This window comes from Ascaphus truei, chromosome 8 (genome assembly GCF_040206685.1).
Source record: "Ascaphus truei isolate aAscTru1 chromosome 8, aAscTru1.hap1, whole genome shotgun sequence".
Taxonomy (NCBI): Eukaryota; Metazoa; Chordata; class Amphibia; order Anura; family Ascaphidae; genus Ascaphus; species Ascaphus truei.
The window spans coordinates 36970098-36995585 of NC_134490.1; the positions used below are offsets into that span (position 1 = coordinate 36970098).

Below are 25488 nucleotides of genomic sequence, written 5' to 3' on the forward strand. Positions count from 1 at the left end.
TTTATAGACGTTGCTGGTCTATTCAGCTGTTTCGGAGGTATTTTTGGTGTAGTTTATTCCGTCGGAAATTTGTTTTATGTGCGTTTATTATAGGAGCTCCCTTGCTAGTGATCCATACCTGTTGACGTCACTGGAAGTCTCCCTTGTTTTGCTATTTTTTATTGTTATATATTAGGTTTTTTTTGCATATGGAAAATTATTTTAAAAGAAATTAAATAAACAGTGAAAACCAGGAATCCCTATATATAACGTAGAATTACCTCCTGACTGCAAATTATTAGGGACAGGCTTAGACTGTCCTGGGTTTATCTATCTTATCTATATATTATCTAGGGTGACCTCCGGATTATCTGGGACAGGCTCACAGAGTCCTAGTTTCAAGTTATGCAGTCCTTGAGCAACAGCAATGGTTGGGCTAATATTATTATTATTATTATTATTATTATTAATAATAATAATAATTAGCATAAGGGAGGTCCCCCTGCGTAAATTGGGTTACCAATAATTAAGTCCCTGCAAGAGTTGAAGTGCCATTAATAGGAGGTCCCTGAGTCATGGGGGGGGGGGTGTCTATGCAGAATATAGAGTACTACTAATACGGGGAGGGTCCCTTCAGGAGTTAGGGAATCATTCGTATAAGGGGGTCCCTGCAGGAGTTGTATTACCATAAATATAAGGGGGTCCCTGCAATAGTTGGGTTACCATAAATATAAGGGGGTCCCTGCAATAGTTGGGTTACCATAAATATAAGGGGGTCCCGGCAATAGTTGCATTACCATTATTATAAAGGTGGTTGCTAGTAATGTGAGGGGGGTCGCTGCGGGATGGGGCAGGGCGAGTTGGGATATCACTTTCTAGGAAATAAAAATATGGAACGCTTCACGAATTTGCGTGTCATCCTTGCGCAGGGGCCATGCTAATCTTCTCTGTATCGTTCCAATTTTAGTATATGTGCTGCCGAAGCGAGCACAAACCTACAGTGATTCAGATCAGTATATATGGCCCAATATACACTTTCATTACAGATTAGGGTGAAAACAGTTCCGCTTGTTCCGGGTCATTTCCTTTCATACACGGGTCTTTGGTATGTGTATAGGATTTATTCCTCATATGATAATCAAGGATTTGTTCTATTTCCTCCTTAAAATGCTACAGATTTAATATCTTGACCGTGGTGCATGCGGGTAGCTGGAAATGCAAATGTCCCAGCGCGAGATCCTCCGCGGCCAGAGGGGGCGCTTGTCCTAAAAGCCTTCATGCGTCACTTTCACAGTCACCAACATGGCGGGGGCGACCGGAAGCGGAATTGAGGCCGGAAGAGCCCGCTGAGCAGAGACAGTGGAGCCCCGGAGGGGCCCGGCGGAGGATACACGGAGACCGGGAGGTCTCACCATATACACAGGAACATCACCGGCGTCCCCCTTCACTACATGACATTGGGACCCCCCGTGTCCCTACACACGTGTCATACACTGGGGCCCCCCAACTCTCCTATATACTCTGACAGTGGGGGTCCCTCATATATGGACCGTACCACATATACAGGCACCTTGCTGGAGTCACTCTTGCGTTATAGTGGGGTTCACCCTCTTGGCCCAAGATATATATAAAGACATCAGGAAGCACCCGACCCCCACCTCTTACAAGGAAGTTCTCCCATAGACCGGTGCATTCTTGTGGTCCACTTCACTTAGCGTGACCCATATTATTTGGGGACCCCTCTTCCAGCCACTTATTAGTGGGGTCCCCACTCATATAAGAACCTTACCCCATACATAGTAATTTTAGTGGGATTTGTCCTGTATACCCAGACATCGGTGCGTTGCACATATTAAGACAGGTCATCCCATACACAGGTATATTAGTGTCCCTCCCCACCATACGTTTTGTTGCATATTAGGGGAGACCCTTTGACCCAGGCACCCCTGATCTCTGTGCCCCCGGTGAGCCCTCAGGATGTCCGAAAACCAGGGGAATGTTCCCCTAAATAACACCAATGGGAACCGGGTGAGAACCCCCAACATGAACCAGAACCCCCTGATCAATGTACGGGACCGCCTCTTCCATGCGCTCTTCTTCAAGATGGCCGTCACCTATGCACGCCTCTTCCCTCCGTCCTTTCGTAGGATCTTTGAGTTCTTTGTGCTCCTGAAGGTACTGGGGAGACGAGAACATCAGTAGGATCTGCGGCATGTCTGGAAATGTCTAACTATAATGCAGTGATTTGCACATATCACCCATGTTTATTATGCTACCCCTATAGAAAAGCTTATTACCTAATGATCCAGGTTAAAGGAAGGAAGCTGTTAAACCTTCGAGAGCACGGAGAATATATATATATGAATTCCATTGAATTGCAGGAAAAATAGAGGATTTGGGGCAGAATAAAGTGTATAATTTACTGCAGCTGAATCTGGAATGGATGCTGAAAAATGTGACATTCACGTAATATAAGGATTCGTCCCCCGCAGAAGGTACCCCTTCTGAATTAGACTTTGTGTTGACAATATGACGTAAAGCTGTCCCTGTCACCTCACTGCAGATTCTGGTTCTGTGACTTAGTACCACGCATGTTGGTACTGTGACAGGTGCATAAGGTGGTAGGGATAGGTGTGTCACTGTCATCTTGCAATGGAAAGATACAGATGTGATTTTTCATCTATGGCTTTGACCCCTTTTGTGTTGCCCTGCTTAGTGTGCCTCTGTCACTGTTGTGTGGGGAGTAATGGATTCAGTGGCTTTAATGACCTGTCACTGTGCAGTGATGTGGAGATGTCACCTGTTGTCACTATCACACAATGGTGAATGAGCATTGGCGTGTCTTCTAATGCTGACGGAGTTAATGATTTAGTGTATTCACATTTCCTGTGTTTAAAAGATACACTATGTCCATATGTGTTGCTGCTCACTGTGGCGGTGAGATCCTGTGGTGCTAAGATCCTGTGGTGCTGATCCAGGCTATGAGGTTCTGACAGACCCAGCCTGTGTAAGGTGCCCTCCCCCACTTCCTCATGACGGGAGCTGTGCTGGTCGGTGAGATCAGAGGGGCAGTGAGGCCGAGCTCCCAGGGAACCCGACCAGAGTGTTACTCATTATCAAACCCAAGAGATAGGGAGCCTTGAGCAAACAGTGGGACACATTAACTCTGTCACTGCCACACACGACTATGTCCTGACCCAGCTCTCTGCAGCGATCATTGCTGGAGCTTCTGGTAGAGAATTAGTATTGGGTTATTGGGAGGGCTGTAATTGCCAAGTAACTGCACTATTGTTTATAATCCTTCTAATCTCGGACGGGGTTACATTCAGATACAAGTGCCTGTCTACATTGGGTTCTGGGTCATACTGGTTTCAGTTGGTCAGATCCGCTCTGTATATCCATATAACCCTGCACCCTCCCCCAGAAGTCTCCCACTGTCTTGTTTCTGCAGGCGAGTCCTCTTCCCTCCACCGCCCCCACCCCCCATATACCTGGCTGTGAGTCCCCTGTTGACTGGTTGCGGGGGACCCAGGGCAGTATTCCAGATCTCTGATTTTTTTTCGAAAAAAGTGTTTAACTTATTTTAATTACTCCAATGAAAGGGCTAAAGGAGCAGCTTAAGGGATAAGGCTGCCTTTGAAGTGGATGAACTTGGTTTACGAATCCTAGTGTCGGTTCTCTTTGTGGCCTTGGACAAGTCACTTTAACTCCCGGGCACCATCATTAGATTGTCAGCTCTTCAGGGCAGATACACTGTGAGTGCATTTTATGTACAGTGCTGTGTTCCTTGTCAGCCATTTATATAAGCAAATAATAGTTAATACTGGGTTGATTCTCTGAGCCCCTGTGACGGTCGCCGTGTCTATTTCTCCTGTGCAGGCCCTCCTTGTGCTCTTTATCCTGGCCTACATTCACATCGCCTTCTCCCGCTCCCCAATCAACTGCCTGGAGCACGTGCGTGAGAAGTGGCCCAGGGATGGGATCCTGCGGGTGGAGATCCAGCAGAACTCCAGCCGGGCCCCCATCTTTCTGCAGTTCTACGACAGTGACGGCTTCCCAGGGCTGGTGAAGGAGACGCCCGGGGAGGAGGAGAGCGAGGAAGAGGAGCTGAGCATGGAAATGTTCCAGAACAGCTCCATCAAGGTAGCACAGGGTGCCCCTCATACACCCAGAGAGACCTCACACCAGCCGGGGCTTTCATCTTTTCGCTACTTGTGAGATACTTAATACATTACCGTCCTCACTGTCGGAGAGGGGAGTAAATACCGCAATTAATTTCACTTCACTTGAAGGGGAAATCTCACTTATATCCCACACAGGTGTGGAAATACTGTTAGTGTAATTGTCTCCCTTAAACAAACGTAACTAAGCTTCAAGCAAACATGCAACTGTTTTGTTTTCTTAGTGGGAGGATACCAAGATGTTTCTGTTTTTCTGCATGCTGAGGATAACCAGGTAAAAAGAAGATTCTTGTAATTGTGGGGAGCGCAGGCGAATTAAACCAAAAAGAACAGAACATTTTGTAGTGTAATAAGTTCGTAACTATATGGAATCATGCGTGGCGTCCCAATATATACACTCACGTATGATCAGTGGTGTTCTGGCATTGACTCCTGGTGAAGCCTTTTTGGCGAAACGCGTTGTTGAGTGGGTTGTGGAGATGGACGTGATGTACTGCCAGGAATCGCCCGCCTATGTGAGGTAAGACGCCTGAAGTGAGAGCCGGCCGCAACCTCCAGGTCTTTTCCAGACACCCGATAATAGCAATACACATCCGTCCTAGGCTGACATATTGCTTGTTGTTCTTTTCTCAAATGTGACTGCAATAGCTTTAAGAATACTGTCTTAGTATAGTTTTATGCATACTACACTGCCTTGCATCTCTGTTCTACTTTGAGCTATTGAAGACTTATCCAGCGATAACAAGGGTCCTCTTTTCTACCACTGAAGGTTCTAAATGCCAGAATACTACTGACTATGTGTGTATTTATTTATTTATAACATGTTTTACCAGGAAGTAATACATTGAGAGTTACCTCTTGTTTTCAAGTATGTCCTGGACATAGTTAATGACAAATAATACATGGTTAAAAATACAGTTACATAAATGAACATGGTATTCATTATATACAATACATTGCATGCACAGTTAGAGAAGATGTATATTATAGGCTTATGTAACAGTTACAGACAAGATTTAAATGTGAGACAGCCTTAGTTTTGTAAGAACTTAAACTGGTTCCCAGTTTTGGGGTGCACGGTAAGAGGAGGAGGAGCGGCCGGATACTTTGTTGAGCCTTGGAACCATGAACAGTCTTTTGGAGTCAGATCTCAGATGATAAGTGCTGCATGTGGTAGGGGTGAGGAGCTTGTTCAGGTAGCTGGGTAGCTTGCCCAGAAAGTATTTGAAGGCAAGACAGGAAAGGTGAACTTTGCGCCTAGACTCGAGTGATGACCAATCTAGTTCTTTGAGCATTTTGCAGTGATGTGTGTTGTAGTTGCATTGGAGAACGAAACGACAAATTGAATTGTAGAGGGTGTCAAGTTTGCTAAGGTGGGTTTGGGGTGCCGAGCCATATACTATATCTCCATAGTCTATAATTGGCATTGGCATCTGCTGTGCGATACGCTTTCTGACCGGGAAGATTTGTTCCTGTAAAGTACACCTAGTTTGGCATAGGTTTTGGATGTCAGGGTATCAATGTGCATTCCGAATGTTAAGTGGGAGTCAAACCATATGCCCAGGTATTTAAAACTAGTGACAGGAGTTAGGGTGGTGTTAGCGTTGGTTCTGATCAGGAGCTCAGTCACTGGAAGCTTTAAAAATTTAGTCTTGGTCCCAAATACCATTGTTACAGTCTTGTCAGTGTTTAAAAACAGTTTGTTTTGGGAAATCCAATTTTCAAGTCAGATTGAAGTATGTGTTCAAGGTCGGAGAGGCTAGGGCTGTGTGCATATAAGATTGTGTCATCTGCATACATGTGTATTGAGGCTCCCTTACAAGCTGTGGGAAGATCATTGATGAACACTGAGAAGAGTAGGGGCCCGAGAACAAACGCCACAGGTGATATCCAGGGGGTTGGAGTTAGAGCCTGAGATGGACACATGTTGATCTACCGGATAGGTAGGAATGAAACCAGTTGAAAGCATGCTTCCCTATTCCAGAGCACTGGAGTTGGTTAAGCAGGATAGCATGATCAACAGTATCAAAAGCCTTTTCAAAATCTAGGAATACTGCACCAGTGAGTTGTCCCTGTTCCATTCCACACTGTATTTCATTGCAAACTTTTAGAAGGGTAGTTACGGTGGAGTGTTTGGGGCGAAAGCCAGATTGGAATTGGCTAGGGAAATTTGTCTTGGTATAGTAATCGCGTAATTGGGAGTTGACACATTTTTCCATGACTTTGGATAGGATTGGGAGAAGGGAGATTGGCCTGTAGTTTGAGACAGTATTTTTGTCCCCACTTTTGAAGATTGGGACAACTCTGGCAGTTTTGTAGGTCTTAGGGATATGGCATGTAGACAGGATAGAGTTGACTATGGAAGCAATTGGTTTGGCAATTGCTGGGGCACCAAGTCTTAGGAACCTAGATTGTAGTAAGTCAGGTCCACATTGGCTGCTTAGTTTTAATTTGAGGAGCGCTTGTGTAATCTCCCCTTCGGATACTGGACCAAATTGAAAATTGTGGGCACTGTTGGGAGGGGGTGGGGCAATAGGGGTACTCAGGATGAGATTCAGGTTTTTGGTTTGGGTTGCGTTTCACTAATAAGTTAGTTGCACACCCCACAAAGTAATCATTGAATGCATTTGCAATGTCAGTGGGGTTTGTCAGAGTAATATCCCCCTTAGTGATATTACTTGGTTGTTGATGGTTAGGAGGCTGGAATATATTGTTGATAACCTTCCAGAAGTTAGCTGGGTTTGATGTATTTTGGTGGAGATTGTCAGAGTAATATTGTGCTTTTGCATGCCTTGTTTGCCATGTGCACATGTTCCGCAGGCATCTATAGTGATTGAGATCCTTGGTAGTGCCAGTTACTTTGTAGCTTTTCCACAAGGCATCCCTGAACTGGTCGAGTGCTATAAGGTCAGGTGTAACCCATGGAAGGTGGGCCCCCCATACCTTTATTCTGTGTAGTGGAGCATGGGTATCACAGAGTTTTAAGAACTCAGATTGGAAATTGTCGAGCACAGAATCGGGGTCGGGAATTAAATCGAATCTGTACCAAGGGCAGTTGGTAAGGTCATCCAGAAACTGTTGTGGGTTAAAGTTTCTAAATGTTCTAGTGAGGAGAACTTTAGGGCTTGATTGGGGAAGTTAATTTTTCCTTACACAGTACACTATTGCATGGTCACTGAAAATGTCAGGAAGGATGCCAGAGGATTGGATTCTGCTGGAATTTGAGGAGAGAATCCAGTCTAGCAAGGAATGGTTGCGTGATTTCAGGTTTGTCCGTGTGAGTTGGGAAATGAGTTGCGATAGGTTAAGTGACTTGATTTGTATCTAGATTGTGTGGTTTTTAGGGTCAAACCAATTGAAGTTGAAGTCCCCAAGAACTAGCAGCTCTCACTCTTCTCATTTAGAGAGGAAATGGAGCCAAGAAACTGGGTGATATCAGTCAGGGACTGTAGAGGGGCTTTGGGGGGGCGGTAGATGCCAGCAAGCAAGGTGGGCTTAGAAAAGGGGAGCAGATTTTGCCAACTAGGATTTCAAAAGAGGGTGGGCTTGGGGGGCAATTTAGCAGTGTAAATTGGAAGGTGTCTGCAATATAAAATAACACCCCTCCTCCTCTCTTTGACCTATCTCTCCTAGAAAGGGAGTATCCCTGAATGGCAATATGTGCATCAGGGGTTTTAGGGGTTAGACATGTTTCTGTAAGAACGGTGGCTTTGTGTTTATGCATAAGGCACCATGCTATTGGTTCTTCCAGTTTGGCAGCAGGCTCCAGATATTTATATGGGCGACAGATAGCCATTTTAGGAATTTGAAGGGGGTATTCTCAGGGGTATGGGACAGAGTTGAAATGGGAGGTCCTGGGTTAGGTTCAATATCACCTGCTAAAGAGAGTAATAGTAGGAGTAGAAATTTGAGTAGTTGTTTGCAAGTTGTACCTTTATGATGTTTGCATTTGTGTGTATTGGTTGGTGTGCTGGTTTTCAGAGTTCTCCACCAACATTCAGTAGATAGTGCAAGGCTTTTGAGTAATCCAGTGTGTATGGTGATGTTGGGTGTGGGCCAGGAGGGCGGAGTTTGTAGTGAATAGAGGGAGTAATATTTCCATGGGACCACGAGAGAACAAAGTTGAGGTACATACCAGGTTCATTATGCCAGAGGTAGGTAGTACTGCATGGAGCTGTTTTGAGCCAAGTGTGTGTGCAGTCTAAACAGCAGGGGTGTGCCTGTTCCTTGTCAAATGTTTTTCTGCATTGCAATGCTTTGGTCTATGCAGTGGGCTGAGTTAGTAGTAGTGCAGGAGGTAGTTGTGTGCAGTCAGTGTTGGGTGAGGCTGTAGTGAAATAAGTTGTAAAGGGGTGGGGGGTTAAATTGTGCAGACAACAGCGGGTATATGAGGAGGTGGTGGTAGGATAAATATCAGATATACCACTGCTTAGATAGATACCTCCATTGATAGCTCCTCATATACCCGTGCCTGTGTTTTAATTGTTTTTATTATCCACTGATTTATTGCGTCGTGACCATGTGCGTCTACATATATGTTTAATAAAAGTTTATTGTTTTGCCCTTAGGGCATTTTAGGTAATTGCTCTATCCCAACTTTGGGTGCAATTACCAGGATCCTCCCCTCAGTCCACTTCCTGTAGTAACACAAGCACTTTATTCCTGCTATATATTCTATTAGCCTGTGTGCAGTAACCTGGGATCTGTGGAAGATTAACCTCTTGTCTTCCTGTTTACTTGCTATGTTAGTACCATCCCTTTGCACCGGTTACATTATCTGCTATCTGGTGAGCGGTGTACTATCAGTTATTTCTTATGACCTTATCCAAAGATTTCTGGATAGAGGCTATGACCTACGATCTGTACCAAGGCATATACCAAGGCTAGGAACAAATCAAGAGAGGATCTTATCAATTCTGACACTTCTAGTTTTATTCATGTGAAACAGAATAATAACTCCACACAAAATGATATTAATAAATGTGAACTGCCATTTTTCATTACTCCATACAGCTGTCAGGCTATGAATATTAAATCAATAATCAGGAAACATTGGACCATTCTTAATACTGATGTTCTTTTAAAAGACATGGTCTCCATGGACCCCAAATTTGTTTTTCAAAAAGCACATACATTGGGTCACTTGGTCTCACCTAGCATAGTTTCAGACAAGAATGAGCAAAATATGTTATTTCCAGATCTTAAGGGGTGCTATAGATGCGGGAAATGTAAGATATGTCAATATGTCCAAAAAAGTCAAAGTTTTACCAACACAGAACTTACTAAAGAATATAAAATTCTGCCATTCGTGACATGTAACACAGACCTTGTGATTTACATGATCACTTGCGGATGCAATAAACTGTATGTGGGGTTAACTACCCGTCTATTTAAAATAAGGATGCTGGAACATATTAGGCATATAAAAAGTTTAGATATCACACATCCCGTGTCTAATCACTTCAAGGAATGTCAGTCTGGCAGTCTTAACAATTTTAAATGTATCATTCTTGAGCATGTCAGATCTCATAAACGTGGTGGAGATAGATCCAGGACTCTTTACCAACGCGAAGCGTTCTGGATCTTCACCAATGGCACATTAATACCTAAGGGTCTCAATACAGAATGGGACCTGAAGGTAATTCTGTGATCCTTACAGGTTACCTATGGATATTACTGTATTTTCCGTTCTTTTGCTTTGTCCTTCACTTTTTCTTTTTCTGCTTTTTCTTCTTTTTCTTTTTCTTTTTTCTTTTCTTTATTTTTCCTTTCTGTCTCTTTTCCTTTTTTCTTCTTTTTTCCCCCTTCCCTTCCCCCCCCCCCACCTTCCTATTTCTCTTTTTTCTTTCAATTATTTTTACATCACTATACTATATTCTATCATTTTATTATCGATTTATTATATTTGGTCTTATATTATTATGTATTATATCTGTATCAAAGTGACAAATCATACGAATTATAACAGCATATTTGCAGCTACTACGTGGTTGAAAAGATCATCTGTATTCCATAAATCGATTATGATGTCGCATACGGTTTTTCTGTATGTATAAATGCTCTTTTTTATTTTTCATTTATATATTTATCTGTGGTTATTAGATATATTACATATATACACAATGTTATTCTGAAAGACATCATGCTAGTACAGACTATGTATCATGAGAACTTATTACGATTTATATATTAACCCTTCTTTCATTGATTATATCTTATGTGATTACTTGGTATGAGCCAAGTGTGTTGAAATTTGCATAAATGTTTCTTAATCAGGTGCAACACATTAGTCAACCATTAGAAGGGAGTTATAAATAACACCCTCCCTTCATGTCTTGTTATACTCCTTGAGAAAGGGCGAACTCGCCCGAAACGCGTGGGAGGAGGCCTTTTTGTTATGTTCCATAGTATCCGTTTTATGTAGTCTTAATAAATTATTTTTATTTCACCTGGTGAGTCTGAATCTATCGGAGCAGCGCTGATATCCATCATCCTACCTCTTGTCTTGAGTGTATTTTGGGACTGGATGCATGATTCCATATAGTCACACAGAGCATTTTCTTTGTCATTTTTGGGTTAGTTCACCTGCGCCCCCCACAATTACAAGAATCATGTGTTGAAGACTGAGCACACAGTTTTAAAGGTCGATGCAGCATCAGATTACTGAACCGATTGGAAAAATATATATATATATATATATATATATATATATATATATATATATATATATATATATTGTTTTATAAGCATTCTTATATAAAAAGGCAGCTTTCCTTCAATAATTGCTTATGTATTTAATCAGCATTAGTGCTCTGATGTGCCATGTCCTTCAGGACCCTGTAGCAGCTAGATGCTCAAGAGCTGCTCTTATGGGGAATATGAAGGTGCATTAGAGTACAAACTCTTCAGCCCAGAGATAGTGTTGGGCACAGAGCTCTGAGAGATCAGTGTCCCTCACATATTAATGTGCCAGGCCCAGGTTGTGATCTCCCTCTCTTCCTGGCAGTTTGAGCTGGACATTGAGCCCAAAGTGTTCCTGAAGCCGTCTCTAGAGAGCGTTACGCGGGCCGCACAGAACCAGAGTCAGGAGCTGTCCTTCAGTGATGCCGCCAGTAAAGGTGTGTCCCCCAAACTCCCACTATCCCCATGCTCACGGGTCTGAACCCACCCTCTCTGTGTCCCCGCCTGTCATGGCCAATATCTGGAATTTGGGGAATTATTTGGCAGTTTCTGGTTAATTATGGTTACAGAATTATTTAGGGTTATGAGGTACTATGGCTTTGGGAAGCATTTAGTTGGAAAGCCAGTCTCTGATTATTAAGAACCATTCAGTGCTCGTTACTTTTCTTGAATAAAAAGATTGTCCTTTTAATAAAAAAAATCACCAAATTCAAGCCTCTTGAGTGACACGTCCCCTTCAGTGTCATCTTTCTGCTCCCTTAGTATGCTCTGCTACACATCCGGTGACAATGTTATATGTGCTCTGTCCTAACACATCCCCTTTTAACGCTGCTTGTTGTTCCCTGACAGTCTGGCCACAGGAGGAGTATATCGTGGAGTACTCACTAGAATACGGCTTCCTCCGGCTCTCTCAGAGCACACGGCAGAGGCTTAACATCCCCGTCATGGTGGTAACGCTTGGTGAGTGCCAGTGTAACACCTCCAGGCAGTGTGGGTGTGTGTCTCGGGTCGCCTGGGCACTGGTCTGGGGTTATTTAGCACCAGGGTGGCTAACGCTGTGTCTGTGGTTCTCTTCATGGTGATAGACCCCACCCGAGACCTGTGCTTTGGGGACAGGTTCAGCCGCTTTCTACTGGACGAGTTCCTGGGATATGACGACATTTTGATGTCCAGCGTCAAGGCCCTGGCAGAAAACGAGGAGAACAAAGGTGACTGCTCTGTGCCTGCTCCCTCACCTGCACTGTGCTGTCTCCCTAACTCTATCCCCTTCCCCCTGTCTTCCCCCTTCACCCATTCTCTTTTCCCTTCCCCCCATTTTCTCCCTTTCCCTCTCTCCCCTCCATTCTCTCCCTTCTCTATTCTCTCCCTTGCCCCCTCCCCTTCTCTCCCTTGCCCCCTCCCCTTCTCTCCCTTGCCCCCTCCCCTTCTCTCTCTTGCCCCCTCCCCTTCTCTCCCTTGCCCCCCTCCCCTTCTCTCCCTTGCCCCCCTCCCCTTCTCTCCCTTGCCCCCTCCCCTTCTCTCCCTTGCCCCATCCCTTTTCTCCCTTGCCTACATCCCTTTCTCTCCCTTGCCCCCATCCCCTTCTCTCCCTTGCTCCCCTTCTCTCCCTTGCCCCCTCCCCTTCTCTCCCTTGCCCCCTCTCCCCTTCTCTCCCTTGCCCCTTCTCTCCCTTGCCCCCCCTCCCCTTCTCTCCCTTGCCCCCCCTCCCCTTCTCTCCCTTGCCCCCCTCCCCTTCTCTCCCTTGCCCCCCCTCCCCTTCTCTCCCTTGCCCCCCCTCCCCTTCTCTCCCTTGCCCCCCCCTCCCCTTCTCTCCCTTGCCCCCCTCCCCTTCTCTCCCTTGCCCCCCTCCCCTTCTCTCCCTTGCCCCCCTCTCCCTTGTCCCCCCTCCCCTTCTCTCCCTTGCCCCCCCTCCCCTTCTCTCCCTTGCCCCTTCTCTCCCTTGCCCCCCTCCCCTTCTCTCCCTTGCCCCCCTCCCCTTCTCTCCCTTGCCCCCCCTCCCCTTCTCTTCCTTGCCCTCTTCCTTGCCCCCCTTCTCTTCCTTGCCCCCCCTCCCCTTCTCTTCCTTGCCCCCCCTCCCCTTCTCTTCCTTGCCTCCCCTTCTCTTCCTTGCCCCCTTCTCTTCTTGCCCCCCTTCTCTTCCTTGCCCTCTTCCTTGCCCCCCTTCCCTTCTCTCCCTTGCCCCCCCTTCTCTTCCTTGCCCCCCTCCCCTTCTCTCCCTTGCCCCCCCTCCTCCCCTTCTCTCCCTTGCCCCCCCTCCTCCCCTTCTCTCCCTTGCCCCCCCTCCTCCCCTTCTCTCCCTTGCCCCCCCTCCTCCCCTTTTCTCCCTTGCCCTCCACCTCACCCTTTCCCCTTCTCTCCCTTGCCCCCCGCACCCTTTCCCCTTCTCTCCCCCCCTTCTCTCCCCTCCCACCTTACTTACTGTGTATGGCGCCTGCTCCTTCAGTCCTTTATGTGACTTCCCAATCCCCCTTCCGTCTAACCTACCTCGTCCCTCCTCTTCCCCGTGTGACTCCCGCCCTCCCCCGTGTGACTCCTGTTTCCCCCTCTCAGGGTTCCTGCGGAATGTTGTTTCGGGGGAGCATTATCGCTTTGTCAGCATGTGGATGGCTCGCACCTCCTACCTGGCGGCCTTCGTCATCATGGTCATATTTGTAGGTTTATCTGTATCTGACATGCACCAAGAATCTGTCTATACATACATGCCACATATACATACATACAGCGTATGGGCTACTCCGCACACACTTTATGCATACATGTACACACACAGCACAGCATGTACCTTTAGGCTGCGGTCCCAGTCACTGCTACAGCGCACACCTCGGCGTGCGCTGTGCGTGTAAGCACCGCCCCTCAATGGGGCTGGGCCCAGTACTCACCTTCCCGCTGAAGGTGCAGCCGCGCTGTACTCGCAGTTTTTTTTAACTCAATGGAATTGAGTTCAGAACTGGCGACGGAGGCGTGGCCACGCCCCCCGCCGGCGGTTCACCCAATGAGGGCGAACCAGCAGCGTGAGGTCATGACCACGCCCCCCGCAAAACCCAGACCACGCCCCCTCCCGTCGCAATCTCCCTAAAGATCGCAGATAGCGCTGTGCACGCGCCGCCCCCCCCCCCCCCCCACTGCGGGCGCATATGTCACAGTGATCACTGGGACCGCAGCCTTAGAGTAACATCCCTCTATTCTATCCCCTGCAGACTCTCTCTGTGTCCATGCTGCTGCGCTATTCTCATCATCAAATCTTCGTCTTCATTGGTAAGTCACCAACACATCACAATCTCTCTCACCTGCAAGTACTTCTCCCCCCTCACCTGCAAGTACTTCCCTCCTCTCACCTGCAAGTACTTCTCCCCCTCTCACCTGCAAGTACTTCTCCCCCTCTCACCTGCAAGAACTTCTCCCCCTCTCACCTGCAAGTATTTCTTCCCTTCTCACCTGCAAGTACTTCTCCCCCTCACCTGCAAGTACTTCTCCCCCTCTCACCTGCAAGTACTTCCCTCCTCTCACCTGCAAGTACTTCTCCCCCTCTCACCTGCAAGTACTTCTCCCCCTCTCACCTGCAAGAACTTCTCCCCCTCTCACCTGCAAGTATTTCTTCCCTTCTCACCTGCAAGTACTTCTCCCCCTCACCTGCAAGTACTTCTCCCCCTCTCACCTGCAAGTACTTCTCCCCCTCTCACCTGCAAGTACTTCTCCCCCTCTCGCCTGCAAGTGCTTCCCCCCTCTCACCTGCAAGTACTTCTCCCCCTCACCTGCAAGTACTTCTCCCCCTCTCACCTGCAAGTACTTCTCCCCCTCTCACCTGCAAGTACTTCTCCCCCTCTCACCTGCAAGTACTTCTCCCCCTCTCACCTGCAAGTACTTCTCCCCCTCTCACCTGCAAGTACTTCTCCCCCTCTCACCTGCAAGTACTTCTCCCCCTCTCACCTGCAAGTACTTCTCCCCCTCTCACCTGCAAGTACTTCTCCCCCTCTCACCTGCAAGTACTTCTTCCCCTCTCACCTGCAAGTACTTCTCCCCCTCTCACCTGCAAGTACTTCTCCCCCTCTCACCTGCAAGTACTTCTTCCCCTCTCACCTGCAAGTACTTCTCCCCCTCTCATTGCCTCTTGCTAGCTCCCCTTTCCTGCTCCATTCTCTCTGTCTTTACTTGCTTCTTTCTGTCTACTTTTCATTCTTTTCCATCACTCTTCTGTCTGTTTTTCCCTTTTTTTCTCTGTCCTGTGAACTCCTATCTGTCCAATCTCCTCGCTCCCTCTCTCTCTCTCCTCGGTGTCCCCCCCCATCTCTCTCTCTCCTCGGTGCGTGTCAGTCCCATATCGCTCTCCTCGGTGCGTAAGTTTCCATATCGTTTTCCTCGGTGCGCGTGTCGGCCCCATCTCGCTCACTCTCCTCGGTGCGCGTGTCGGGCCCCATATCGCTCGCTCTCCTCGGTGCGTGTGTCGGGCCCCATATCGCTCGCTCTCCTCGGTGCGCGTGTCGGCCTCATCTCGCTCGCTCTCCTCGGTGCGCGTCGGTCCGATCTCGTTCTCCTCGGTGCGCGTGTCGGGCCCCATCTCGTTCTCCTCGGTGCGCGTGTCGGGCCCCATCTCGCTCTCCTCGGTGCGCGTCGGTTCCATCTCGCTCGCTCTCCTCGGTGCGCGTCGGTCCCATCTCGTTCGTCTCCACGGTGCGCATGTCGGGCCCCATCTCGCTCGCTCTCCTCGGTGCGCGTGTCGGTCCCATCTCGCTCGCTCTCCTCGGTGCGCGTGTCGGCCCCATCTCGCTCGCTCTCCTCGGTGCGCGTGTCGGCCCCATCTCGCTCGCTCTCCTCGGTGCGCGTGTCGGGCCCATCTCGCTCGCTCTCCTCGGGCGTGTCGGCCCCACCTCGCTCGCTCTCCTCGGTGCGCGTGTCGGGCCCCATCTCGCTCGCTCTCCTCGGTGCGCGTGTCGGCCCCATCTCGCTCGCTCTCCTCGGTGCGCGTGTCGGCCCCATCTCGCTCGCTCTCCTAGGTGCGCGTGTCGGTCCCATCTCGCTCGCTCTCCTCGGTGCGCGTGTCGTCCAATCTCGCTCGCTCTCCTCGGTGCGCGTGTCGGTCCCATCTCGCTCGCTCTCCTCGGTGCGCGTGTCGGTCCCATCTCGCTCGCTCTCCTCGGTGCGCGTGTCGGTCCCATCTCGCGCGCTCTCCTCGGTGTGCGTGTCGGTCCCATCTCGCTCGCTCTCCTCGGGGTGCGTGTCGGCCCCATCTCGCTCGCTCTCAGGGCGCGTGTCGTCCCCACCTCGCTCGCTCTCCTCGGTGCGCGTGTCGGCCCCACCTCGCTCGCTCTCCTCGGTGCGCGTGTCGGCCCCACCTCGCTCGCTCTCCTCGGTGCGCGTGTCGGTCCCATCTCGCTCGCTCTCCTTGGTGCGCGTGTCGGTCCCATCTCGCGCGCTCTCGGTGCGCGTGTTGGTCCCATCTCGCTCGCTCTCTTCGGGGCGCGTGTCGGCCCCATCTCGCTCGCTCTCAGGGCGCGTGTCGTCCCCACCTCGCTCGCTCTCCTCGGTGCGCGTGTCGGCCCCACCTCGCTCGCTCTCCTCGGTGCGCGTGTTGGCCCCACCTCGCTCGCTCTCCTCGGTGCGCGTGTCGGCCCCCCCTCGCTCGCTCTCCTCGGTGCGCGTGTTGGCCCCACCTCGCTCGCTCTCCTCGGTGCGCGTGTCGGCCCCATCTCGCTCGCTCTCCTCGGTGCGCGTGTCGGTCCCATCTCGCGCGCTCTCCTCGGTGCGCGTGTCGGTCCCATCTCGCTCGCTCTCCTCGGGGCGTGTGTCGGTCCCATCTCGCTCGCTCTCCTCGGGGCGCGTGTCGGCCCCATCTCGCTCGCTCTCAGGGCGCGTGTCGTCCCCACCTCGCTCGCTCTCCTCGGTGCGCGTGTTGGCCCCACCTCGCTCGCTCTCCTCGGTGCGCGTGTTGGCCCCACCTCGCTCGCTCTCCTCGGTGCGCGTGTTGGCCCCACCTCGCTCGCTCTCCTCGGGGCGAGTGTCGGCTCCACCTCGCTCGCTCTCCTCGGGGCGCCTGTCGGCCTCACTTCGCTCGCACTCCTCGGGGCGCCTGTCGGCCCCACCTCGCTCGCTCTCCTCGGGGCGCGTGTCGGCCCCACCTCGCTTGCTCTCCTCGGGGCGCGTGTCGGCCCCACCTCGCGCTCTCTCCTCGGGGCGCGTGTCGGCTCCACCTCGCTCTCTCCTCGGGGCGCGTGTCGGCTCCACCTCGCTCTCTCTCCTCGGGGCGCCTGTCGGCCTCACTTCGCTCGCACTCCTCGGGGCGCCTGTCGGCCCCACCTCGCTCGCTCTCCTCGGGGCGCGTGTTGGCCCCACCTCGCTCGCTCTCCTCGGGGCGCGTGTCGGCCCCACCTCGCTCGCTCTCCTCGGGGCGCGTGTCGGCCCCACCTCGCTCTCCTTTATCTCTCCTCTCTTGCCACCACCTTACTTGCTTCCGTTTGCCCTCTCCTCACTCACCTCTCTGTGCCTCACAGTGGACTTGCTGCAGATGCTGGAGATGAATATGAGCATTGCATTCCCCGCCGCACCGCTGCTAACAGTGATCCTGGCTCTTGTGGGTAAGGCTGCTCCCTCCTGATACTGTGCACCTTTATACTGTTTACACCTGATACTGTCCTCCACCCTCTATACAGCTGTTTTGACCTCCCACATAAACCCACTGCTCTTCCAGCTTCACCCTCAGCTCCTCGTTCCCTGCGCCGTCTTACTCTTTGTGCCCTGGCCCCTCGTCTGTCACTCTCTCACACAGTCACTCTCCCCCCCTCCACACAGTCACTCCCACCCCCCTCCTCAGTCACTTTCCCCCCCTCCTCACAGTCACTCTCCCCCCCTCCTCACCCCCCACAGTCACTCTCCCCCCCTCCTCACAGTAACTCTCCCCCCCCTCCTCACAGTCTCTCCCCCCCTCCTCACAGTCACTCTCCCCCCCTCCTCACAGTCACTCTCCCCCCTCCTCACAGTCACTCTACCCCCCCTCCTCACAGTCACTACCCCCCCCCTCCTCACAGTCACTCTCCCCCCCTCCTCACAGTCACTCTCCCCCCCTCCTCAGTCACTCTCCCCCCCTCCTCAGTCACTCTCCCCCCCCTCCTCAGTCACTCTCCCCCCCTCCTCAGTCACTCTCCCCCCTCCTCAGTCACTCTCCCCCCCTCCTCAGTCACTCTCCCCCCCCCCTCCTCAGTCACTCTCCCCCCCTCCTCAGTCACTCTCCCCCCCCCTCCTCAGTCACTCCCCCCCCCCTCCTCAGTCACTCTCCCCCCCCCTCCTCAGTCACTCCCCCTCACCTCCTCAGTCACTCTCCCCCCCTCCTCAGTCACTCTCCCCCCCCTCCTCAGTCACTCTCCCCCCCCCCTCCTCAGTCACCCCCCCCCCCCTCACAGTCACTCTCCCCCACTCCTCACTGTCACTTCCCCCCCTCTCCTCACTGTCACCCCCCCCCCTCTCCTCGCAGTCACTCCCTCCCCTCTCCTCGCAGTCACTCCCTCCCCTCTCCTCGCAGTCACTCTCCTCCCCCCTCCTCAGTCACTTTCCCCCCTCCGCAGTCACTCTCTCCCCCCTCCTCAGTCACTCCCCCCCTCCTCCTCACAGTCACTCCCCCCCTCCTCCTCACAGTCACTCCCCCCCCTCCTCCTCACAGTCACTCCCCCCCTCCTCCTCACAGTCACTCCCCCCCTCCTCCTCACAGTCACTCCCCCCCCTCCTCACAGTCACTCCCCCCTCCTCCTCACAGTCACTCCCCCCCCCCTCCTCACAGTCACTCCCCCCCTCCTCCTCACAGTCACTCCCCCCTCCTCCTCACAGTCACTCCCCCCCTCCTCCTCACAGTCACTCCCCCCCTCCTCCTCACAGTCACTCTCTCCCCCCTCCTCAGTCACGCTCTCCCCCCTCCTCAGTCACGCTCTCCCCTCTTCCTCACAGTCAATCTCTCCCCTCCTCACAGTCACTCTTCCCCCCCCTCCTCCTCAGTCACTCTTCTCCCCTCCTCCTCACAGTCACTCTCACCCCCCCTCCTCACAGTCACTCTCACCCCCTCCTCACAGTCACTCTCCCCCCTCATTAGGTATGGAAGCCATCATGTCGGAGTTCTTTAATGACACCACCACTGCCTTCTATATCATCCTCATCGTCTGGTTGGCTGATCAGTACGACGCTATATGCTGCCACACCAACACCAGCAAGAGGCACTGGCTCAGGTTGGCCGAGAGACTGTTCCTGGTTCCTGTCACAAGGGTCCCGCCTCTGTCTGCCCCCTCCCCCTCCTCTCTTCTCTGTCTCCTTTCCCTCCCTCCTGTCACTGTTCCCTCCCCCCTTCCTTCTCTGGGCTTTTGCTCTCTCTTCCTCCTCTCTTCCTCCTCTCCCGCTTCCTCACCCTCGTGCTCTCTCCCCGCAGGTTCTTCTATTTGTATCACTTCGCGTTCTACGCCTACCACTATCGTTTCAACGGGCAGTACAGCAGCTTGGCCCTCGTCACCTCCTGGCTCTTCATTCAGGTAACCGGGCAGCTCTCTCTGTATCTCCTTGTACAGATATGTATACAAATTCAGACCGAAGAGCAGCCCAAAAAGTCTAGTGCTCCAAAAAAATATAGAGGTGTGTGGCTGGGAATACGCTGTGTATTAATATCTCTGAATACTATTATAGACACACTGTGTGTATCCACCTGTGAGCAAATACCAGTTGGAATGGTATACAGATCAGGTAATGTATATATAAAAGGCTTGTTATCGACTGGCTGCTACACGCAGCACAATCGCGTCGTCGTAACATTACTCACAGGTAAGTAGAGCAATTGGGAAATGGGTACTTGAATCTCTTGGCAAACCCCGGGAACCAGCGACTCCTCCAGCAGCAGCCTCCGATGCCGGGCGACACAGCGTCAGGTAGTAGGGGAATCCCCGCGATGAAGCACAGCAGCCACAGCCAGGGTGAATCCCTCTGTATTGTAGAAGGGGATAAACGGGCCCCCAAGGCGAAGAATCCGTCACGGGACAAACGCAGCCCCCGTGCGGCTCGTCAATGGTAGGTAACCGCCTGCCTCAACCACCGGATAGGTTGCTGTGCGTGACGGGGAGGAGGTCTCGGTTAGTATGCAGATGGGAGCTTCCGACAGCGTATCCACAGTGGCGTGCATCCAGGTGAGGGGCAGTGATCTGGAACAATGAGGAGAACCGGAGCACAGCCCACCAGTGCAGAACAGGACACGGAGGTCTTCTTTAGAACGGTTTATTCATTAAAAGAACATAGGGCAGAGTTCCTAAAGACGCTGTGCTGAAGGGGCCCCCCTCCCACCAAACCGCCGTCACGTGACTGCAGCGGCCTCTTCCATTACCCTGCGTTATGGTTTCCCCTTTGAGCGCACCATGTGATTTCCCCAAGGAAACGAGGGCTTTTGCAGGCATGATGTAGCCACTATGTCAGGGGCGGCCAACTCCAGTCCTCAAGAGTTACCAACTGGTCAGGTTTTCAGGATATCCCTGCTTCAGCACAGGTGGCCCTATCAGTGGCTTGGCCTTCGCCTGGAGTTGGCTAACCCTGCACTTCGTCACGGGATCCATAGAGGGCCAGACCGCACGACGTGGTGGGGCAGTCAGTGGGTTAAATCAATATGAATGTTTTAAAGCCGTGATTCACGCTGACTGCCTTTGTTTTTGCATGTTATTGTTTTACTTTTAAGAAACCTGTTCTTGCCCTTCCCATTGATTTTTTTTGTTTTTTCCCCCCTAAAATCTGAGATGTGTTTTGAAATATTACGTGTCTGGGAGGTTAAAATGGAGCTCTCCCCAGAGTCCAGTGCAGTGTAAAAGTTACCCTGCTAACCTCATAAGCTAGAGAGGAAGAAAATCACTATTTTGAATACTAAAAAATTATTTATTATAGGAGTTAAACTTGTATAGGCTTCTGGGGGGGGGGGGGGGGGGGGAGTGAGGCTTTACAGACCCCTTTTAGATGATACCCTCTTATTTACTCAGCCTGCTCACTTCCTACATTTGCCTCTGTATTAAAAAAAGACCAGTAATGGGCAGATTTTGGGCCAGGGGTGTGAGGGGCAGTGCCTTGCAGCTCTCTGGGGAACAAACCTACAATGAGTACATAGTAACTTGTCTTGTCTGATTTCTCTCCCCCCAGCACTCCATGATTTACTTCTTCCATCACTATGAGCTCCCGGCCATCCTGCAGCAGATCCGCATCCAGGAGATGCTCCTCGAGAACCAGCAAGCAGGTCAGAACCAGACTAGCCTCCAAGACAACCTCAACAACAACACAGCTGCCGAGCCGTCCGGAGCCAACCCCCCTCAGCCTCCCGCAGGCAGCATCATCCGACCCTCCCCACTAACCCCCGCGTCCAGCGAGCACGCAGACCACCCACAGCCCCCCGCGTCCAGCGATCACGCAGCCCACCCACAGCCCCCCGCGGGCAGCGAGTACGCAGCCCACCCACAGCCCCCCGCGTCCAGCGATCACGCAGCCCACCTACAGCCCCCAGCGGGCAACGAACACGCAGCCCACCCACAGCCCCCAGCGGGCAACGAACACGCAGCCCACCCACAGCCCCCCGCGGGCAGCGATCACGCAGCCCACCTACAGCCCCCTGCGGGCAGCAAGCACGCAGCCCACCCACAGCCCCCCGCGGGCAGCGAGCACGCAGCCCACCCACAGCCCCCAGAGGGCAGCGAGCACGCAGCCCACCTACAGCCCCCTGCGGGCAGCGAGCACGCAGCCCACCCACAGCCCCCAGCGGGCAGCGAGCACGCAGCCCACCCACAGCCCCCAGCGGGCAGCGAGCACGCAGCCCACCCACAGCCCCCAGCGGGCAGCGAGCACGCAGCCCACCCACAGCCCCCAGCGGGCAGCGAGCACGCAGCCCACCCACAGCCCCCAGCGGGCAGCGATCACGCAGCCCACCCACAGCCCCCAGCGGGCAGCGAGCACGCAGCCCACCCACAGCCCCCCGCGGGCAGTGATCACGCAGCCCACCCACAGCCCCCAGCGGGCAGCGAGCATGCAGCCCACCCACAGCCCCCCGCGGGCAGTGATCACGCAGCCCACCCACAGCCCCCTGCGGGCACAGACCACACAGCAGGAGCCTTGGTGACCGGCCCACTGGATGTGGATGGAGACTTGCGTGTCACACCCTCTGATGTGGGCGAAGTCTCTAGTATCAACACAGATGTGAGCAGCGCTTGCACACAGTCCATAGAAGCTGGAGCCCTCTATGTTGTATTTGCCGGCTCTGGGGAGCCCACCCAAGAGGCTGCTGGTAACTTCTCCCCCATGCCTGAAATCGCTGAAGTGACGCAGACAGGAGACCCTCCCCCTCCTGCAATGGATCCCACCCACAAAAGCCAGACTGAGCACCAGGGGGTGGCGGGAGCCCCCAACACAGACTGCAATGTGCTCAGATCCCCAACCCTCAGCACAGTGTCCGAGCAGAGCGGTCATACGACACGGGATTCTGCAGAGCATCCCGCAGCAGCCAGCACTCTGCAGCAGAGCTCACACGATACAGAGCATCCTGCCGGGAACTCGTGAACTCACGCGGCCTCGCACCTTAATATTCTACCTGCAACCCGCTCACTACTGGGGAGAAACACACTCGGCAAAGAGGATTCATACGGTGGATTAAACCCCCTGCTACTGGACAGAGGGACCACCAGCACATTGCATCTGTCACATGCTTGAGTGCACATGTATGTGCATAGGTTTGTCCATGTACACTCGCACGCGTAGTCTGTATTTCATTGAACTTCAGTTCCTCTCATTCCCATTAGTTGAATCCCAGGAAGTGTTCCACCAGCCAAACACGTCTGTGTGATAAATGTGACTTACACAGGGCATGATGTGAGCTTTCATCAGCAAGAAAATAGTGTGTGTATGTGTGTGTGTACATATATAATATACATACATATACACACATCTACCCTCATGTACTATTACAATGGTGTGTGTGTACACACTATGCATAATGTCCCAGCCCACTCCAGTAGTTACAGCAGTTTGAGGGTTAAACACACTAGAAACAGCATTTTATTGTCATAACGAAACTTATGGAGAATGTTGGTGATATAATATTAATAGCCAATGCTGCAGCGTGGCTCCTCTCCCACTCACGCTGCGCAGACATCGCTCTTGCTTTTTCTCCTCCCCTTTTTGCTCTTTCTCCCCCCCCCTTTCTTGCTCTTTCTCCCCCCCTTTTCTCGCGCTCTTTCTCCCCCCGTTTTCTTGTGCTCTTTCTCCCCCCCTTTTCTCGCGCTCTTTCTCCCCCCCCCCATTTCTCGCGCTCTTTCTCCCCCCCCCCCCCATTTCTCGTGCTCTTTCTCCCCCCCCCATTTCTCGCGCTCTTTCTCCCCCCCCTTTTCTCGCTCTCCCCCCTTTTCTCTCCCCCTCCTTTTCTCTCTCTCCCCCCTCCTTTTCTCTCCCCTCCTTTTCTCTCACGCCTCCTTTTCTCTCTTCCCCCCACTTTTCTCTCCCCCCCACTTTTCTCTCTCCCCCCCCTTTTCTCTTTCTCTCCCCCCACTTTTCTCTCTCTCTCCCCCCCCCCTTTTCTCTCGTTCTCTCTACCCCCCCTTATCTGTCTCGCTCCCCCCATCCTTTATCGTTAGTGTGTAGGTAAAACATTTGACCCCGAGCAACACCATGCTGCACTGGGTATATTGATGGAGTTGCTACTCAACCTCTAAGCTCCCAAAGTATGTAAACAAGACTGCTGCTGTCTGCTTAGCTAATTAACCCATTGACACCTGGGAAGCATCGCAGAGCAATATGTACATGTATTTATCATGCAGAATAATGTGTGGCTTCTCCCCGGCACTAATAGGGTTACGTTGCGGGTCTGCCGATATTAGGACTTTTAAACAGGGTTAGGAACAGAAAGCTTGTTTATTTATAATTTGGCATTCAGAATTGTACGCCACACACAGCTATATACACAAAGCAGCCCATTGAACCACACACAGGGCACAGCACCTTGTGCTCAAAGTGAGAACTATGTGGCTCCTCCCCCCGCGCAGTGTCTTGTGAGGGGCTGGGTTATTTTTTTAGTAAGAATACAAGTACAATAACTGAATATTGGGTTGGGGAGAGAGCGGTTCTCCCCGTTCTATTTAATTGTACAAAAAAAAGAAAAGAAATAGACCAATTGTATTTGTACATATGATAATAAATATAGCCAAAGACTTCTCTGTGTGGTGACCTCAGTGGGGAGAGGGCCAAATGGATGTGAGATGCACAGATGTGTAAGGTGTGTAATGATCTGCTTTAATGTGTTATTTAAAAATAGTAATACTCTGTTACAGGAGACGAAAAGAAAAGACCCCAATGCCAGATCTTTTACATACATAGTTACACAGTAGATGAGGTTGAAAAAAGACGTACGTCCATTAAGTTCAACTTATGCTAACTTTAGACAGATACTTTATCCTATTTCTATACTTATATTATATCTGTACAGTATATTAATCCAGAAGAAGGCAAACAAAACAAAACTGTTAAATATCATTAAATGATATTTCATAAGGGGAAAAATAAATTCCTTCCTTACTCCGAATTGGCAATCGGATTACTCCCTGGATCAACATCCTTCCCATGTTTACTTATCTGGCATATCCCTGCATACCTTTCCTTTCTAAAAAGATGTTCAAGCTTTTTTTTTTTTAAACAAATCTATTGTTTCTGCCCTCACAGTCTCCATGGGTAATGAATTCCACATTTTAACTTCCCTTACTGTAAAGAACCCTTTCCTTTGTTGCTGGTGAAATTTCCTTTCCTCCAACCTTAAGGGAAGCCCCCGAGTCCTTAGTACTGCCCGTGGGATGAAGAGTTCTTTTGATAGCTTGTATTGTCCCAGAATATATTTGTATATAGTTATCATATCCCCTCTTAAACGCCTCTTTTCTCATGTTAATACATCTAATTAAGCTAGCCTCTCCTCATAAGTTAAATTGTCCATCCTGAAGAAAAAAGAAAGCACAGGAGCGCACCAAGGTTGAAGAGGTATATATTAACAAATACAATAAACAGTGCAAGTAGTAACTTACATGTAATAGATATACAGCCCAGTAGAGAATAGTAGATCAGGGCTCCGTTTGCCTAGTCAGTGGATGAAGAGTCTGGAGATGGATGCTGGGTTCGTATGAATCAGTCCCGCGCACTGGGATCAACTGATATTACAATATAACGGCATTGCTTCCGGGTCTCGCGCGTCGCCGCGATACCCGTATCTAGCAGTCCCCCACGTCTCCGCAACTCCGTACTTCTCCCAATAGGGCTGGCTATGTGTACAAGGTACACACGGCTACATATAGCAACCAAATGGCAAGGTGTCTGATTAAAATAATATTAATTCCGCTACGCGTTTCGCACACATGTTCTTCATCAGGCGGTGGTCTGGGGCACCTATCGGGGGCTTTATATAGTTCTATTCAACAGCGTGTATCAGTTAAGTTAATTGCTGGTAATAGAATGTATGTAAACATAGAAAAGAGGATCACAGGGAATACATGTGATCACTGCTATCCTAAGCATATCTAATTGTAACAGAAAGTCATTTTGGCATACAACATGGACATAATGTGCTCATACAGTGTTAAATAAATAAGCCAATTGTGTGGTGCTGCAGACCAATGGAATTAATAATCAA

The 25488-nt window shown here is 50.9% G+C and overlaps 1 protein-coding gene and 1 non-coding gene across 2 annotated transcripts; one reads left to right on the forward strand and one right to left on the reverse strand.

Moving 5' to 3' along the window:
* Positions 1–863: 863 nt before the first annotated feature.
* Positions 864–970, reverse strand: LOC142502204 (U6 spliceosomal RNA). The gene has a single exon (XR_012803659.1). It is a non-coding gene; the product is annotated as a U6 spliceosomal RNA (small nuclear RNA).
* A 290-nt stretch (positions 971–1260) lies between these two features.
* Positions 1261–24026, forward strand: TMEM259 (transmembrane protein 259). The gene is made up of 11 exons (XM_075611458.1): positions 1261–2154; positions 3859–4122; positions 11167–11278; positions 11691–11801; positions 11927–12049; positions 13392–13492; positions 14039–14096; positions 17327–17410; positions 18913–19045; positions 19243–19342; positions 20979–24026. Exons 1-11 carry the CDS (start codon positions 1957–1959, stop codon positions 22380–22382), a joined length of 2688 nt encoding a protein of 895 aa, XP_075467573.1. The 5' UTR covers positions 1261–1956; the 3' UTR covers positions 22383–24026.
* Positions 24027–25488: the final 1462 nt, after the last annotated feature.